The sequence below is a fragment of the Stigmatopora argus genome, chromosome 20 (assembly GCF_051989625.1).
Source record: "Stigmatopora argus isolate UIUO_Sarg chromosome 20, RoL_Sarg_1.0, whole genome shotgun sequence".
NCBI lineage: Eukaryota > Metazoa > Chordata > Actinopteri > Syngnathiformes > Syngnathidae > Stigmatopora > Stigmatopora argus.
The window spans coordinates 3,156,681-3,175,158 of record NC_135406.1 but is presented as its reverse complement, the minus strand read 5'-3'; the positions used below and the strand labels follow the sequence as shown (position 1 = coordinate 3,175,158).

Genomic DNA, 18,478 nt, shown 5'->3' with positions numbered 1-18,478 from the left:
TCATCATTACATTTTTATGGTTTTTTCTCCTGTTTTTTGGACGACAAAGTAGGCGTGTCCACAAACTGAGTTTGGGGGAAAAAAGTAGGAATTAGCATGAGGATCCTTTAGCTATTTTTTGGTAGATTTGAAGATCTTATTAATCAATTTTGACTGATTTTAGGACACTTTTTGTGGTTTTTCAGGTCATTTCATCATTACATTTTTATGTTTTTTTCTCCTGTTTTTTGGACGACAAAGTAGGCGTGTCCACAAACTGAGTTTGGGGGAAAAAAGTAGGAATTAGCATGAGGATCCTTTAGCTATTTTTTTGGTAGATTTTCAGCCTTATTAATCAATTTTGACTGTTTTTAGTACACTTTTTGTGATTTTTCAGGTCATTTCATCATTACATTTTTATTGATTGTTCTTTTTCCTGTTTTTTTGGACGACCAAGTAGGCGTGTCCACAAACTGAGTTTGGGGGAAAAAGTAGGAATTTGCATGGGGATCCCTTAGCTATTTTTTGGTAGATTTTCAGCCTTATTAATCAATTTTGACTGATTTTAGTGCACTTTTTGTGGTTTTTCAGGTCATTTCATCATTACATTTTTATTGATTGTTCTCTTTTTTTTTGGACGACAAAGTAGGCGTGTCCACAAACTGAGTTTGGGGGAAAAAAGTAGGAATTTGCATGGGGATCCTTTAGCTATTTTTTTGGTAGATTTTCAGCCTTATTAATCAATTTTGACTGTTTTTAGTACACTTTTTGTGGTTTTTCAGGTCATTTCATCACATTTTTATTGATTGTTCTCTTGTTTTTTGGACGACAAAGTAGGCGTGTCCACAAACTGAGTTTGGGGGGGAAAGTGGGCGTGTCCACAAACTGAGTTTGGGGGGGAAAAGTAGGAATTAGCATGGGGATCGTTTAGCTATTTTTTGGTAGATTTTCAGCCTTCTTAATCAATTTTGACTGTTTTTAGTACACTTTTTCTAATTTTTGTGGTTTTTCAGGTCATTTCATCATTACATGTTTATTGATTGTTCTTTTTCCAGTTTTTTTGCTGCTAGAAATGTTGAAAAAAGTCAAATGGCCGTTTAGTTTTTAGTCACATTTTTAATGTTTGAAGGTTACATACTGAAGATGCAATTGGGGCGGACAAGAGGCAGTTCGGTGGGATTTAAACAAAGTTGGGGGAAGTTTTTTTGTGTTTTTTGCGTTTCAGCCCCCACAAGCTGGAGTGGGACGTCGGCGGCCACGTGGGTCTTTTCGGCTTCCCCTTCACCGCTTTTTGGGGGGTTGCGCCGTACGGGGAGGAGTAACGGGCCGGCCGTTGTTCATGCCACCGTATTGGTACTTGGCTTTCTTCTCAGAGGGCTTCAAGATCTGAAAAGACGGCCATGAAATGAATGCTCTTATCTTCTATTTTTTGTTTTCCCGTTAACAGTTTTCAAGGAGGCACCTGGAAGGAGCACATGAGGGTTTCATCCACGCTCATCATCCCGCCGGCGTTGTCGAATTCGCCGCAGTAGTTGGGAGCCGAGAAGAGGGTGACCAGCTGCCTCTTGGCGAAGAACTCGTAACCGTCTTCCACCACCTGGGGGGGGACGGCACCGCTTTCTGAGATGCAGGACTTTTTTTTATATTTTTTTCCCCTACCTGGTGGGCTCTGCAGATGAGGTCCAGATCGTGCCGGTTGAGGAACTTGCTGACCACGTCGGCGCCGAACGTGAAGGAGACGCCGCGGTCGTTCTCGCCCCAGCCCTGCACTTCCTTGTCCGGATCCGACCACAGGAGGTCGCAGAGCAGCCCTGGAGGAAGGCAGCGGGATTGCGCGTTGATTTCCGGGTGAGTGTTATGTAAAAGCGTGTGCGGTCGATTGGTCGCTGGTCTTTTGGTTGCCCGGACCGCGACAACGGGCGACCAAAAGACCGGCGACCAAAAGACTGGCGCCCAAAAGACTCAATTTTTGCTAGTTGTTGTGATTTTGTACACGTGTTCATTTTGGGGCATTGTGGTAGAACTATTTTTTGACCTTCACCGACCTGTGTCCGGCACGTCCGTCGGTCTCATGATACGTCGTATCTGCTCCATGGACTGCAGGTCCGGCGACAGGCCTGCGGGGGCCACCAGACGGTCAGACGTCGGCGACCGACCGCGGCGTCCCATCCGAGCGTACCTCCGTGACAGCAAAAGATCTTCTCGTCGACGATGGCGGCGATGGGCAGGCAGTTGAAGCAGTCGGTGAAGGTCTTCCACAGCTTGATGTTGAAGCGCCGCTTACCTGAAGGAAGAGAGAGCAACCAGGTACGAAACGCCGTCGGGTGCGACCGCGGGGCGAGCCTACGTACATTCGTCATAGAAACCGTAGATACGGTTGATGGAGGCGCACTCGTGGTTGCCCCGCAGGAGGAAGAAATTCTCGGGGTACTTGATCTTGTAGGCCAAGAGCAGGCAGATGGTCTCTAAAGACTGCTTCCCCCTGTCCACGTAGTCCCCCAGGAACAGGTAGTTGGCCTCGGGAGGGAAGCCCCCGTACTCAAAGAGCCTCAGCAGGTCTGTGTACTGCCCGTGGATGTCGCCTGGAAGAGGGAGGGGGGTCCGACATTAGGCCGGAGGAGCCCACCGGAGAAACCGGGTCCCGGAACCGGGAACGTTGCTCACCGCAGATTTTCAGCGGAGCCTCCAACTCCAAAAGGATGGGCTGACTGAGGAAGATCTCCCGGGACTTGATGCAGAGACCCCTCACCTCGGCCTCCGTCATCTGAACGATCTTCCCCGGACGACATCCTCGCACTGGGGAGACCCACAGCATGACATCGCAACCGCAGTCTAGCTTTCCTAATGCGCTAGCTAGCTAGCTATCTCGTACCTATCGATAAAATGCTATGCTGCTAGCAGACTAAACATCTGCAGCTTATTCTGGGTATTTTTAACCGCGTGTTTTAAAGCGTGTGCGGTCGATTGGTGGCGGTCGATTGGTGGCGGTCTTTTGGTGGCGGTCGATTGGTGGCGGTCTTTTGGTGGCGGTCTTTTGGTGGCGGTCTTTTGGTGGCGGTCTTTTGGTGATGGGCTTTTGGTGGCGGTCTTTTGATGGTGGTGACCGGCGACCAAAAGACCAGCGACCAAAAGACCAGCAACCAAAAGACCGGCGACAAAACAAGGTAAAACAACACGGTCTACGCATCAATAAAAGCCAACAATGGCCATGAGCAGTTTCACTGAGCCGACGTTTGAGTGTAGAAGAGTTTGTATGTACGTGCGCTGTCCTTTAAGAAGCGACGTCCGTCAGGGTCTCAACAAGTTCTCCAACAAAAAACAATAAAAGTCCGGGAAATTTGGAGCTTTTCTTTAGCCTAATAATTCATAGGTCATTAAGTATGACTAAATAGTCATTGGCACTTTGTATTTAGGGAATTTGAGCAACGATTTAAATGCCAATTATCACTTATCTTCCAGGCGACCAAAAGACCGGCGACCAATCGACCGTGTACCTTTTTAAAGCACCTTTTAACTGTGCTTTACAAGCCAGTGCCGCCATCTTCCAAACAAATAGAAGAAGCAGAATCCCCCCCTTAATAGGAGCCCCTTTCCCAAGCGTCAACTTTTCTCCAAACAGGTCAGGCGGGCCAACTATTTTTCCACTGTTTTCCAAAGAGCCCGCTCCAAGAGCCAGCCGGGCCTTATATGGCCGTCGGGACAAGGAGTCCGGCGAGGCTCTCGGACCCCCCCCCCCCCCCTCTTCCCGCTGATGGAATGAGATTGAAGGAAGCTTTGCAACCCCATTTAAAAAAACAGCCCAAATACCCCTATAACTAAGCCCAATGAGTTTCCTGCCTCACTTTCAATGCAACAGGAGTTCGGAGGAAGTTCCAATTAACAAGTTTACCGAATTCAAGTGCGCCCCACGGCTGACAATCCAAGTTCGAAGTGAGCGGCGGGCTGACATTTCAAGGAGAATAGGCATCTTTGTGAGCCCGAAGAAAAGACGGAGCCAAGCCTTCTTTACCCGCGACGTGCCAGGGGGCAAACGCTCCTCGACGCACAGCTCCGCCATTGTTTCCACAACACAGCGATACAAAATATACGCTCCGTATTCATTTTTGCGCGGCTATCCAAGTCACTCGGCATTTAAAAATAAGGCTGCGACAAATTAATTTCTCATTATTTGTTTACTTCGACTTTTACATGAAGTTATTTACCGTTATATTCATGTGGGCTATGCATTTTAACCCTAGAATGGTAACCCTCATTTCATGGGTTACCTTCCACGCTTCTGAAAGAGGGTTACCATGGTTACCGCGAAAAAAAAAATGGGTACCCTTCATTGCACCGTCTTGATTAGGACCCTTTTTTTCCCGGTAACCATGGTAACCCTCTATTTCAGAAGTGTGAAAGGTAATACCTGAAATAAAGGGTTACCATTCTAGGGTTAACACACGTACAATAATATACACTAATTCACCTTATTCCGATGATTTCAACACCGCCCTCTAGCGGCCAAGATAAGCCAAGTGCAACTACGCGTACAGCAAAGTTAGACTGCTGGCCTTTCCTTCTATAGATTGACTTGACGATCATTTTATTTGACAAATATGCTTTGTAATCGCACATTGCGGACGGAGGCTGCTGGGAAATTTTCTCAGCCAATCAACGTCATCGCTCGCTTTATTCTTATTCGTATCGGGGACAGCTGGGTGAGCTGACATTAATAAGACAACTATGCATCCATGTGGCCGTCCGCCATCGCTGAAATTAAACACCCCGTGGCCCAAAAGTGTATTTTGGTCCGCGGGGGTGCAGAGTGGGCGGAGCTTAGTATGATACTCTACACAGGGACCCCGTCCGGTATTCTCGCTTGTTTAGCCGTGGCGTAACTTTGCGCCATTTTGTGTCTACTAGCAAGATGGCGCAAAGTTCAATTAGCGACTACTCATTTTGAATAGAAACATGTTTTGGGGTCATTGTTCTAACGCCGCTCTCTAACCGAGGTTTTTCCTTATTGTAAAAGTGGAAAAAGTTAACTACTGTTTTGATTGTGTGTTTACAACAGAAGCCCCTCCCCCCGGCAATCAGCCAATTACGTCGGAGGTTCGTCTTCGGTTCCTGTTTACATCCAGTAAATGTACATGTACTTCCATTTTACTCAACTGTCACTATTTATGTCATTTTAGGTGTCACCACATGTACTTTTATTACTTGTTGTGCGTAAGAAAATGTTCATTCTGGTTACCGTACAAATTTTAGCTACCAATTTTACATATTCTTTCCATCTAGAGAACCGTGCAATTAAAAAAAAATCGAAAATTGTAAAGGGGAAAAAGCGATACTGTTTTAATAGTGGTGAAATAAACACAAAAGCTGCTTTAAAGCAGCACACTGACTTCTGTTTGGTGTTTTCATGAATTAAAATGTTTAAAGCGTGCGAGAATGAGCCACTCTTGTTATATAACAGGTCTAATCAATCGCTTTGATAATTAAGCCGTGCTCCAATTGTGGCCATTCTGTGCAAACTGTTCAATATCTGTTCATTAGCTTGAGATTGGCAAACATGAGTAGGCGTAAGAGGGACTATTCTTGAAAACGGTGGCGGTTCCTGGCCTTTTTCTCGTTTTTTTTTTCCTTTAAAGGGAAGTGAAGGTCCGTTTGTTGCTTTTTAAGTGATGCGGTCAATTGTCTCAGTCAGGCTTTAACCTGGGAAGGAAATTTCATCGCACTTGTGTCACTTCAAATAAAGAAACTTGTCCCAATATTCGCATGTCAACACAACATGAAGACTGTTTTCTTTCTGTCGCTCCTCAGCTGAGCTCATCTGACTTTCTTCCCAGTGGGGGACCAAGTTGTTTGTATTTATTTGTTTATTTTCAGAAGGAATTGGTTTTGGAGAGTGAGAGGAACCTGATGTTGCATTAAAAAAAATACTAAAAAAAATAGTGCACGTCAGAAAGATGTCAACCTTTGCGATGCGTTAATAAGATGTTAATACTCCCATCTAGTGTCGGGGTACAAAGAGTCAACGGCCCCCAAAACGACAACTTTTTATTGACACGTAGACGCTAGGTGAACATTTAAATGGGGATTAAAATAGTCAATAAATACATTGAGAATGGGGGAATTGAGCTCAGAGGCGCGGCTGTGATTTCTCCTTTCAGACGTATTTTTTTTTTCCTCTTTCTTTCTTCCCAGTGCAGTTATCGAGTCGAGCCCAGTTTTCCCACCGGCGGAGCGTCGGTGCAAAACAAGGCGACGCCGAGGCGAACGATCGCGTCCGATCGGCGACGACTCACCTTCAAGAAGCCTGGAAATCAGCGAGTCCACGTCCAACTCCCCCTCCGCCATTTCTGTTCCGAAGAGCTCGCTGGCGCAGCAGAGTGAAGGAAGGAGGCACCGTCCGAAAGGTACCGCCTCACTGGCCTCAAACGCACCACCGAGCTTCGAGCTCCGAACTCCGAGCTCCACTCGTTTACTCGTTTATGACATGGCCCGCATTGCCTTTAAAGTCCCTCGCGTGCGCAAACGCGCTCAGACGACGAGAAGGGCGGCTCAATCGATCGAGAGTGATCCAAAGTGATTAGTTTGGATAGGACGTATTTATTACATGTATACGTAATTATTACAAGAAATTGGCGTATGTCCTACGATTGCGAGGAGCCATTGAAGGCATCTTTTGAGCCGTCGCTCTCCCTTCGGAACCATAGACTTCAATATATCTCGCCTTTAGCTCGACGCGTCAGATACGTAAGCGCGTTCGCCATATTGGATGTGTCAACGGCAGCCCCTGTCTGACGTTTTGAACTCATCTTTGGAACAATATCACGATAATTACTTACTAAGCGGACATAATTATGCACTAGCTGGACTCCTGTTGGTTCCATTAGTTCAAAGGACATTATAAAATTCGAGTTAATATCTAGTGCTTTAATAACAATCGAAAATCGACCGAGAAACGACTCCTAAGTAGAAAACAATTAACAGGATCTTATGAGTTTAAACATCACAAAAACAATTTCCCAAATTGAAGGAAAAAATGCTTTATTTGTAAGGGAGGAGTAGCAATTTATAAATTCTGCAATTAAAAGAGTGTAGTATTGGGCTACGACAATACGTTTCCTCGACTACGTTTCCATCTAGTGGACAAAATGTGTAGGTGTTGTTTTCCTTGCACGCCCCCTTTTATTTAATGCCATAGATTAGAATGATCACTTGTAGTTCTGCCAGTGACAATAGATTGGACGTCAATCGGTGTCAATGGCTTTCAAGATTCCTCCACATTGTTTCTCTGTGTTATCAAAACAAACGTTTCCCAGACGATGACTAAACACGATCGGGAGTTGTTGTAAAAGCCTCTCCCACGCTCGCTCACTCTTATTTTTTATTTTTTCAGATCCTTAAGTGCGTCATCTGGGTATTTCCGCACAAATGTGGGTGGTGGCAAGCTATGCCTTTTTTTAATTGCATCAAGTTCGACGAAAAAAACACAAAGAATGAGAAATAGATCTTGCGCTTCAAAAAATAAAAGCCGCAACTTCCCTTTTAAGAAATTTGAATGGATACAAACTGTTGACAAATATAAGTAAACAAACATAAATGTTCAAGTTCAAAGTTACCATCATCTTAACCGATATGTAACTTTTGGAGAGACGAAAAAAATGACTTTTTGGACTAGTTTTTACTTATGAGTCGATTTGGCCTGAAGCGAAACTATATTCCCTCCGCTAGAGGGCACTCGTGCTATCTGTCAAAAGTTCTCATCGGAATTCGATGATTTTATGGTCTTGTAGTATACTTATAAACCGTATAATAATAACAGTTGTTATAGATAACTTGACGTATTTTGGATAACTATTATTTTTTAAGTATGGCTACTCTGGGGGTGGGGCTTAAATATTGCAAAAGAAAATCAATAGTAAAGCATCACTTTGTTCGGCTACTTTACCGGAAAATACGCGTTGCTGTCAAATTCGACTTGACAAAATGTCCCAGGCGAGCGAGGAGGTGGGTGGAGAGAAAGCGAGAGAGAGAGAGAGAGAGAGAGGGAGAGAGAGAGAGAGGGGGAGGCGGCGCGGGTAACACCAGCAACTCGAGGAGAAGACTCCCGCACGGTTTGGGTTTTGCAACGTTGTTCAAAAACAACCAGGGGCCCCTCCAAAGTTCTTTTGGGAGCCATGGCCGGTAAGCGAGACGCCTTTCGACCTCTTTTGGGGACGGTTTGGTTCACTTTAGGCGCTCGAGGAATGGGGAAGAGAGGGTGGGTGGGAAGGGGGTGGAGGGGGGCGCTGAAAGTGGACTGGGTGTTGTTCTGCGCCCAGGGGAATCCCCGCAACCAATGGCACGTCAACGTTCGCGAGCGAGCGAGACACTCCAAATCGTCGCTTCGGTGTTGTCCGAGATTTCTTATCGTTTGTCGCCTCTCGAAATGTTCAGGCTTCCTGGTTGCTTCGTGCATTTCCTACTACGTAGGCCCAGATTGACACCATTTCATATGGGTCGACTGCTCGGAGAATCATCGTCTTTCTTTTGCCATTGACGGGGATAGACGTCCAATCGGTGTCGACTGAGGGATCGCCATTGACGGTGCTAGACGTTCTAATCCATTTTGGCCGGAGTCAAAGTGCACTAAAGGGCAAAAAAATAAGAAATAGCAAACCCAAAACCAGAAAAAAATACTAATAAAGGATTGGACAGAAATTAGAAGGATTAGATTGAACTTTATTCGTATAGGTTTTGACCGCACGCACCCACGTTTGCGTTTTCTATCTCATTAAAAAGTCCCTCCTGTACATTGCAGGTGTGTACGGATGGACGGCGCACGCACTCAACCCAGGTAAGTCCGACCCCGAGCGATCTCGGTCCTTCCTCACCTTCACGGGACGCCGATTTTCCGTCAAGTCCGAACAGCCAGCCCCTTCGTGGAAATCATCGAACAGCCCAAACAGCGCGGGATGCGCTTTCGCTACAAATGCGAGGGGCGTTCGGCGGGCAGCATCCCCGGGGAGAAAAGCAACGACACCACCAAAACCCACCCGGCCATCAAGGTGAGACGGGCGGCCTTGAAAGTGGCCGACGAGGGGGGCATACACGGTCGATTGGTCGCCGGTCGATTGGTCGCCGGTCGATTGGTCGCCCGGAAGGTTATTGATAATTACCATTTAAATGGTTGCTCAAATTCCCTAAATACAAACTACGAATGACTATTTAGTCATACTTCATGGCCTAGTAATTATTAGGCTAAAGAAAAGCTCCAAATTTCCTGGACTTTGATTGTTTTTTGTTGGAGAACTTGTTCAGACCCTGACGAACGTCGCTTCTTAAAGGGACAGCGCATGTACATGCAAACTCTTATACTCGCACGTCGGCTCAGTGAAACTGCTCATGGCCATTGTTGGCTTTTATTGATGCGTAGACCGTGTTGTTTTACCTTGTTTTGGTCGCCGGTCTTTTGGTCGCCCGTTGTTTGGGTCCGGGCGACCAAAAGACGGCGACCAAAAGACTGGCGACCAAACACTTGCCGTCCTCAGGTGCACAACTACAGCGGTCCGCTGCGCGTTCGCATCTCCCTGGTGACCAAGAACACGCCGTACAAGCCCCACCCACACGAACTGGTGGGAAAGGACTGCAAGCACGGCTTCTACGAGGCCGACCTGCAGGAGAGGCGGATCCACAGGTGCGGCGCCCGATCGAGCGCCGTTAGCGGCCACCGCGTGGGTGGATCATTAACGGCGTGGCTCGCCGGCTTTGTTTACTCCTTTCCCAAAGTGCGTGTGACCTCGCCACACACCAGCTTGTCACGTGTGTGTTTAGTTTTCAGAACTTGGGAATTCAGTGCGTGAAGAAGAAGGACGTGATCGAGGCCATCACCTGCCGGTTGCAGACCAACAACAACCCCTTCAACAGTAAGCGGGTCAAAAACGCCACGTTCGGGAACGCCGGCTGCCGTTGTTGTTTTTTCTCTGTCGGGGGTGCCGCAGCTCAGCCTCTCCTCGCTGTTTTTTTGACCGCAGTTCCCGAGGCCAAGGTGTGGGAGGAGGAATTTGACCTGAACTCGGTGCGGCTCTGCTTCCAGGCTTCCATCAAGCTGCCCACGGGGGAACTCTTCCCCCTGGAGCCCACCGTCTCGCAGCCCATCTTCGACAATAGTGAGCGACGCCACCTTGAAGACGACGAGGACCCTCGCTAATCCTCGGGGTCTCCTTTTTTTTCCCCGGCAGGGGCTCCAAACACGGCCGAGCTCAAGATCTGCAGGGTCAACCGCAACTCGGGCAGCTGCAAAGGTGGCGACGAAATCTTCCTGCTGTGCGACAAAGTGCAAAAAGGTACGGCGTGGGCTCGGGGGCAACCGAACCCCGACGAGTTCCCACCCACCCGCCGGCTCCGCCCACAGAGGACATCGAGGTGCGCTTCTTCCACGACAACTGGGAGAGCAAGGGGACCTTCTCTCAGGCGGACGTCCACAGGCAGGTGGCCATCGTGTTCCACACGCCGCCCTACCGCGACCCCGACCTGAGCGAGCCCGTCCGGGTCAAGGTGCAGCTGCGCCGGCCCTCGGACCGTGAGGTCAGCGAGCCCATGGACTTCCAGTACCTGCCCGCCGAGCGAGGTATACGTCTCCGTCCCTCCCGCGTACCGAGCGCCGGCCTAACTGGACTCCTGCGTCTCCGAACCCGCCCTAGACGAATACCGACTGAGCGAGAAGCGGAAACGCACCGGCGCCATGTTCCAGAGTCTCAAGCTGGGCTCCGTGCTGAACACAGGTAGAAATGGTCGAAATGGTGGAAATGGCTCACCTGGTCACGGTACATGGTCGATTGGTCGCCGGTCTTTTGGTCGCCCGGAAGGTTATTGATAATTACCATTTAAATGGTTGCTCAAATTCCCTAAATACAAACTGTGAATGACTATTTAGTCATACTTCATGTCCTATTAATTATTAGGCTAAAGAAAAGCTCCAAATTTCCCGGACTTTTATTGTTTTGTGTTGGAGAACTTGTTAAGACCCGGACTGACGTAGCTTCTTAAAGGGACAACGCATGTATATCTCTTATACACTCACACGTGGGCTCAGTGAAACTGCTCATGGCCATTGTTGGCTTTGATTCATGCGTAGACACTGTTGTTTTACCTTGTTTTGTCGTCGGTCTTTTGGTCGCCCGTTGTCGCGGTCGGGGCGACCAAAAGACCGGCGACCAATCGACCGCAGACGCTTTAAAATACGCGGCTAAAAATACCCAGAATAAGCTGCAGATGTTTAGTCTGCTAGCAGGATAGCATTGTGTCGATAGGTATGAGCTAGCTAGCTAGCGCATTAGGAAAGCTAGACTGCGGTTGCGACCAAAAGACCAGCGAACAATCGACCGCACACGCCCGGTCACGGCCAACCAAATTTGTCCGCGACAGTGAACGTCGGGATTTCACCCTCGATACCGGCGGTGGCGGATCGCAGACACATCAGCCACGCTCGGCGGACGTTCCCGACCAAGCCTCCCGTGATGGCCCCAACATGTGAGTTCTCCTCCCACCGCGCGTGACCGTCATTAAGAATCGTTGATTGACCAAAACTGGTCCGGCTGACACCGAGTCGTACCCGCAGTTGCTCCCAGCGCCGCAGCCGGAGCCAAAGCGCAGCCCTCCTTCGCTTACGTGCAGCCCAGCCAGATGTTCCCGGCCCAGAGCAAAGCCGAGGTCTCCTCGTCCTCGGCGGCCAGCCAGTCCTGGAAGATCTTGGAGAGCTTGAACTTGGGGCCGCCGCCCAAAGGCGTTCAGCCGCCCGTCCCCAACCAGGACTACTCCACCGTCAACCTGTCGGACCTCCAGGAATTCTTCCCCAGCATGGCGGCGGAGGCGTCGGCCTCGGCCTCGCAGGGGAGCGCGGTCCCTTCCCAGTGCGGCTTCTTCCCCCTACTGGGCTCTCACTTCCCAGTGGGCGGGGCTCCGACGGAGGACGACATCCCGCAGTTCCCCAGCTTCTCGGAAGCCCAGGCCCAAGGGACCCTGGACAGCCTCAACATGGACGACTTCGAGGAGCTCCTGAACCCGCCGGACGGGCAGCGGGCCTCGGCGGCCCCTCAGAACTCTTCGGACCCGGCCTGCGTCCCGGTCAGCCCCTGGATGAATTACCCCAACAGCATCGTCAACCTGCTCAAGAACGAGAGCATGATGGACGTGTTGACCAACAACAACAGCAACCAACAGCGGCCGGCCGCGCTGGACGACTTTGACGAGTTTGACGAAGATCGTCTGTTTTCCTTCTTAAACAGCGGAAGCCAAGCCGGCTTTGTTTCAGGACACCCGACTTAAACCCCATTGAGAGCCCTATTCATCATCATTTTTTTTTAACTAGCCTTTTTGGAAGCCTTAAAAATCTTCTTTTTTTTCTTGCCTGTCATGTCGTCCATCGCTCGCCCCCCCCCCCAAGACCACGTGTAAATACAACATTTATGTGCTTGTACAGCAATGGACTATGGAAGCTTTCATGGTTTGGTTGGTGTCAATTATTGCAGGGTTTCCCAACTTTTGATTCCCAACCTTTAAGCCAAAGCAGACCAAAAAAAAGACTTATCTAATAAAAGATGCTTTTACTGTCTGTGAGTGTGTTTTTCCATCACATTTTTTTTCCCAAGATGGCGCCGTCATGCAGAAGCCAGTGGCAGTAGCTCTGTCCACTCTTATGTTTTTCGTGTTTTACAGCACTTCTATCTTATTTTAATATTTCTTAATACATTCCTTTTTACTTTACTTTGTACTTTATACTTTTTACTTTAATGTTTTTACAACTTTCTTTGTTCTGTCAGCCTGGCTTCTTTCTGCCACTTCTTTTTTGGAACCATTCAGCCGTGCCTACGCCGTCATACACATGGGACTAGCTGTTACAATACGCAGCAGAAGGAGCAATACCTCAATTACCGCTGGAAATTCGGAGCTGGACAAAAGATAAGATGGAAAAGCTGTCGGCGCTTACCAGCAACGGAGTCGAGGGGTTCTACTCTGTTACTGTTGTCTTCAGCTCCAGACTACTGAGGAACTGTGCGGATAAGCATGGAAGAGTGACTCTGCATATTCTCAACCTCGGTCAGTCTGCAGAAGTTCCCCATCTTGTGGAAGACTTCCTGTGTGTGGTTCCAGTTTTTCTCCAACTTTACAACATCTTTTTGAGTCTATCCGTTTTTGCTACCGCAACCAAGATGGCACCGTTCAAGTGGCATCCGGTGGCAGTAGCTCCGTCTACTCTTGTTCGTTTTGTGTTTTTGCTGCTTTTCTGTCTTAGTGATTTGATATGGTGATTCTCAATGATCCCATTTACTTTGATTTGCTTTGTACTTTGTGCTTTTGCTTTGTTGTTCTGCCTAAGCACTGCTGTGCGCAGAGAAGACGGGAATAGTGCGCAATTGCGCACGCGCGCAGCTTAGAGGGAACATTGCTTATGACTATTTTGTGGTGAATGCGCTACTTTTAAGGTCGTAAAAAAAGTAGTTGGCTGTGAAATAACAAAAGGAACCCCCAATGCCAGCAAAAATCCAAGCATAGCCAAAATGGGGGCAAATGGCTTTATTAAAAACAACCGGATGTAAACATTGGCCTAGTGGTCCGCTACACAGGGCGTGACGTCCGTGTTGGTGACTTTGTTGATGATATGCGAGCGCCTGGGCACGCACTCCAGGTTGAATTTACTCTCGTAGATGGTGGGGCAAAGCTTCCAGCGGTTCTTCCGATAGATGCCCAGGTACGTGTACACGTCGGGCTTGTAGGACAGGGGGCACTTGACCCCCGAGGCTCGGATGGCGGCGTCCAGCCGGACCACTTGGCTCTCGTCGGTGAAGTCCTGGTTGTAGACGCAGATGACGTGCCTGTCGTCTTTGCCGCGGTCGTACGGGCTGACTTTGGCGGAGGAGATCTCGCCGTCCACCGTCGCCCGGGCCACGCACTCCCACGCGCGATCCACTTTGAAGCCCGTGTCCAGGTGCATGAGCCACTTGCCCGAGAGGACGCCGTGGTTCAGGGCCAGCTCCTTGATGTTCTGGAAGATGACGGGTCGCCCGCTGGACACCAGTTTCTCCCAGTCTTCCTGGAGAGCGTCCACGTCCCCGTCGCAAGGACTGTAGCCCGGACCATACACGGCGATCCAGCCCACGACGCCCGCGCCGTGCTCCTCGTCGCCGTATCTGCTCACTCGGGAAGGCCGGTTGCTCTCCAGCCAGTCGTCGAACTCCGACCTGGGGGTTTTACGGGAGTCGAACTTGATCCACGGGTCCATGTCCGCCGCCAAGGCCTCGGCGGCAAACGTTTCGGCTGCGAACGAGGATGGCGTGTTGCCTTCAGAGGGCGATGCCCAAGCCCCGTCCTCCTCCTCCATGGTGCTCCAGTTGCGTCTAAAAAATAAATGGATGGATAATTCAGCATTATTTAAACAGTAAACACCTCTATATTGCATTTTAGGACTTACTCATGTTGGGGAAAAATAAAGACCGAGATGCTACATGCGCAGTTTTCCCAATGCTTACAACTTCAAAAACGATATGAAGTTTAGACCGGTGGATTTAATCTTGGTGGTCAAATAAATTCACTTCCGCGTCACCATGCTAACTACATTAGCCACACTAGCTCTCGTCAAAACATATGCGTTTGTCCTGAAATAACTTAAGACGCGTTAATATTTGAGTCCTATGAGCTTTGGAGCGTATTCATAATACGAATGAAAGATGATTGTGGAGTGTTAAAATTTACCTTTTTGGTCTCAAGTGGTGAACTAGCAGCCTAGACAACGTAAGCATAAATTAGTTTCACTTACGGTCGACCTCCGTCCGCTAGACGGCGCTGCTCAGCTATTGAGACTATCGAAGAATGCTGAAAGAAGGAAGTTTCTTTTTAGGTTGATGTCATTATTCTGATTATTTTAGTCGATATCAAAAGACTTGAATGAAAATGTTTAAGGGAAGATTGTTGTTATGACATTCTCTCCGCTTTTTATGCTTGATACGCGTACAGAAAAACAACTTTTAACATTTCAGTTTCAGTTTTTTTTTTTTTAAATACATGTATATTGAATTAAACTGAATTCCAGTAACTGTTTAACCGGAAAATGCCTTTCTGAATGAATTTCAAGTCAAACAAAAGCTCGAAATGGACCAATAAGTAAAAAGTCGGGCTTTAGGACCCGGCGGCCAGCAAACAGAGGAAGCAGCAGTGGAGTGACGACGACGTGCTAACGTGCTAACGTGCTAAGCTAAGTGCTTAGCCCGGCCGGGACGGTCGTGCCGCTATTTTAGCGTCTGCTTGCCGGTGGACTGTTACATTACGCCGGAGTGATATTTCCTTTTTTGTTTTTGTGTGTTTTTCTTCTTCAGCCACCGGATCTGTTTGACAATGCCGAGCAAAAAGAAAAAATACAACGCCAGATTTCCACCCGTAAGTGTGATGCTTCGCCGACACCGGTGTCCCGTCTAGCTAACATGAGCTAAAGTGGGTTAAATCGTAAGCATCATAATTTCGATAACTCGATAATTGCATTCAAGCCGACTCTCGTATTACATGTGATTTCTTGGGGATATTGAAACTCATTAATGCAGGGGCAATAATATCATATAACCCAGCCTCAGTTTACTACTATTTCGCATTGTTTTTAGCATAGCTAGCTGCTTTGAAGCATTTGTTGACAGTTAACATCGAGGAGAGTCCTTCATTGCTACGTTTTTTTATCCTTTCCAGGCACGGATCAAGAAGATTATGCAGACTGACGAAGAAATAGGCAAAGTGGCTGCAGCAGTACCTGTTATTATTTGTATCCTTATGGTCAAAAGGAAAACTAACATTGGGTATGATAAAACTGATGGGCTGTCTGAGAGAAATACATTGGTCATAAATGCAGTAACATATCCAATGAATTTCACATTTGAGTCCATCCCAGTTGTGAATGTATGTAATATAAGTTTGCATTAAAACTAGGTTGCGCGTCATCACCTTCAAAGTCCTTTACAACGACATCAGCGAGAGCCCTGGAACTTTTCTTGGAGTCGCTACTCACCAAGGCTTGTCATGTCACCCAGTCCAAGAATGCCAAAACCATGACGACGTCACACTTGTGAGTTCTCCCGAAAGATACAAAGTTGAATTCCATCTAAATACAAGTCATTTAATGAAGACTATCCATGTGTGTGGATGCTAGAAAGCAATGCATCGAGCTGGAACAGCAGTTTGATTTCTTGAAAGACCTGGTGGCGACGGTGCCCGACATGCAGGGCGAGGGGGACGAGAACCACAGCGAGGCCGCGGGGGAAAAAGTGCCGCGCAGGTAGGGACGCGTAACCCGTGTCGTTGAGCGTTCCATTTCCATAAGCTAACCGGCTGGCTCCTCTTCTCCAGGGGCCGAAAGACGGGGTCCGTTCACAAGAACGGAGGGGCGGGCTCCAAAGCCAAGGACAAGAAGTTGTCCGGAACCGAGTCGGAACGAGAGGTGCGGAGTCATTTTCCCCGAGCGATCCTTGGGTGCGTCGCCGTTTCTTAACTTTTTTTGCCGGGGGAAAAAAAGGAGGACACCGAGGACACGGAAACGGACGTGGACGAAGAGGACGGATCTCAGTCCAGCACAAATCTGCAGGCTCGCTCGAAATTCTGCAGGTACCCTTAAACTGGTATTATCGCAAATACAGACGCTCCCCTACTTACGAACATTCGAGTTGCGAACAACGGTACATACGAACATGTCTGCGAATATGGCATGTGTGGAAAAATGTTCAGAAGGAGATGCTGTAAGTTAGATTTCGTATTGCGCGCCTTTTTCCGAGTAGTGCTTCTTTCCGCCGCTAATACCGACGCTTGGCGCTGTGAGAGGGAGGAGGCTCAGCAACGTGTCAAGGAGGAGGAGGAGGAGGAAGAAATGCCTGTCCCCATGAAGAAATTCGAGACCAAACTCTTGGCCGAGGGGCAAGACCCAAATATTGAACGTTGCACAAAGGTTGCAAATCAATTGAAGGATGCCATACAGTGCTACCGCATCATTTATGATGAAAAGAAGAAGAAAACTGTGCCATCGTCGTTAGATCGCTTCTTTCGGCCAATTTCTAATAATTCCTCCAAGGAAGATACTCCTCGACCCTCAACTTCTTCCTAAATTGAAGTTACGGAGGAGGAAGTAACTTTTAAAACCCATTCCAGCGACGACAAAGACCCTCATGATATAAAATCCTGCTCCATCATCTCCTTAAGCATCAAGTACATCTTCTGATGGATCCATCTATAATATTATCCAGAATAACCCCAACATTCCCCCGTTTTTATAATATTAGAATAACCCCAACATCTTCCAAAAGTAAGTTAAACTTAATTTTATTTATCTGATTACATACACGCAGATACTGTGTGTTACTCATACAAGCCTTAAACATACTTATATAAACCTTCAATATCCTTATATAGGCCTTAAACATCAATTATAATACAAAATATAGCACTGAATCAACTTACAAACAAATTCAACTTATGAACAATCGCTCGGAACCTAACTCGTTCGTAAGTAGGGGAGCTTCTGTAATCATATTCTCATAATAGGCTGGAAACAATCTTGTATTTTGTCCTCTGGTTCAAGCGTCCACGCGGCCCCCAAGCACACGCCCGCGGGCGACGCGGTCCCGGGGGGTGACGTGGATCCGGCGCAGCCCCGAGAACCGTTGACCTCAGCCTCGCAGCCCTCCGCGATGAGCGCCGCCCTGCCGCCGCCGCCGCCCCCCAACGAGGACTACGACGAGGAAGACTATGACTCTTAACCGCCCCCCTTTTTGACCCCCCCCCCTCTCCGAACGAACGCACACACACAAACACGCAAACTTTTTTTGCTAAGTGACTCTTCGTCCACCAGAGACGCCGAGAAAGGAAGCCGGTTGTATATTGCGTTTCATTTTGTGTTCTCTTTTTAAACTGCGGCTTTTATTTCACTGTAGACGAGAATCCTAGCAGGATATTTTTAAGGGGTTCACTTTTGATTATTGTTCAGAAATGTCTTTTTTTTTGTCCATGGACGGTTCCTTTGTCGTTTGTGTTCCTTTTTTTTTTTGCTTTTTCTCTCACTCATCTTTTTTTGGTTCTCTTTTTAATTCATGTTTTTATCCCTTTCCCCCCCAAATTTCAACTTCCAAGGCCAAAATGGAGACAATAGCCTGAGGAAAAAAAGTTTTTTTGGGGGGGGCCGCCCTCCAAAACTCAACTATGGCTTTGTTTTTAAGTCTATTCTGCCAGATATTTTCCATTCAGGCCACGTTCATCTCTTGAATCTTTTTCATTTGTTGCTCAACAACCTCCCCCCACTTTTTTTTTTTTCTTTCTTAAGATTACTTTTAATGGCGACATTGAAAGTAGACACGAGGTTCCCCTTTCTGTCCATGTTAAATGTTTTCAAATAGGCAAAGGAAGTTGCATTGTGAACGTTTTAACATTGTTTTCATTTTGTATGGAATAAATGTTCATGTTTCAAGGAGCGACTCGTTATTTTGTATTCCTTTTGTATAACAAAATG

General features: G+C 47.7%; 4 protein-coding genes across 6 annotated transcripts; 2 read left to right on the top strand and 2 right to left on the bottom strand.

Annotated features, from left to right (window-relative positions):
- Positions 1-1,075: 1,075 nt before the first annotated feature.
- Positions 1,076-6,578, bottom strand: LOC144065851 (serine/threonine-protein phosphatase PP1-beta catalytic subunit). Its single transcript, XM_077589043.1, has 8 exons — positions 6,267-6,578; positions 2,644-2,775; positions 2,331-2,561; positions 2,159-2,263; positions 2,025-2,096; positions 1,639-1,790; positions 1,442-1,576; positions 1,076-1,365 (listed from the first exon to the last, which is right to left on the bottom strand). Exons 1-8 carry the CDS (start codon positions 6,316-6,318, stop codon positions 1,261-1,263), a joined length of 984 nt encoding a protein of 327 aa, XP_077445169.1. The 5' UTR covers positions 6,319-6,578; the 3' UTR covers positions 1,076-1,260.
- A 1,422-nt stretch (positions 6,579-8,000) lies between these two features.
- rela (v-rel avian reticuloendotheliosis viral oncogene homolog A) lies at positions 8,001-12,490 on the top strand. The gene is made up of 11 exons (XM_077589339.1): positions 8,001-8,151; positions 8,768-8,803; positions 8,869-9,014; positions 9,498-9,643; positions 9,781-9,872; positions 9,981-10,115; positions 10,188-10,292; positions 10,361-10,576; positions 10,650-10,730; positions 11,374-11,478; positions 11,567-12,490. The coding sequence occupies exons 1-11, from the start codon at positions 8,145-8,147 to the stop codon at positions 12,271-12,273; spliced, it is 1,776 nt and encodes a 591-aa protein (XP_077445465.1). The 5' UTR covers positions 8,001-8,144; the 3' UTR covers positions 12,274-12,490.
- A 1,016-nt stretch (positions 12,491-13,506) lies between these two features.
- On the bottom strand, positions 13,507-14,890 carry c20h11orf68 (chromosome 20 C11orf68 homolog). Of its 3 annotated transcripts, none has more exons than XM_077589330.1 (2): positions 14,762-14,890; positions 13,507-14,342 (listed from the first exon to the last, which is right to left on the bottom strand). In XM_077589330.1, the coding sequence occupies exon 2, from the start codon at positions 14,324-14,326 to the stop codon at positions 13,553-13,555; it is 774 nt and encodes a 257-aa protein (XP_077445456.1). In that variant the 5' UTR covers positions 14,327-14,342; positions 14,762-14,890; the 3' UTR covers positions 13,507-13,552. The 3 variants fall into 3 exon arrangements, with proteins under 3 accessions (XP_077445456.1, XP_077445453.1, XP_077445454.1); XM_077589327.1 differs by having other exon boundaries at positions 14,698-14,816; XM_077589328.1 differs by lacking the exon at positions 14,762-14,890 and adding an exon at positions 14,417-14,667.
- drap1 (DR1-associated protein 1 (negative cofactor 2 alpha)) lies at positions 14,887-18,439 on the top strand. The gene is made up of 7 exons (XM_077589331.1): positions 14,887-15,378; positions 15,679-15,751; positions 15,958-16,051; positions 16,136-16,261; positions 16,333-16,423; positions 16,499-16,587; positions 17,555-18,439. Exons 1-7 carry the CDS (start codon positions 15,337-15,339, stop codon positions 17,730-17,732), a joined length of 693 nt encoding a protein of 230 aa, XP_077445457.1. The 5' UTR covers positions 14,887-15,336; the 3' UTR covers positions 17,733-18,439.
- Positions 18,440-18,478: the final 39 nt, after the last annotated feature.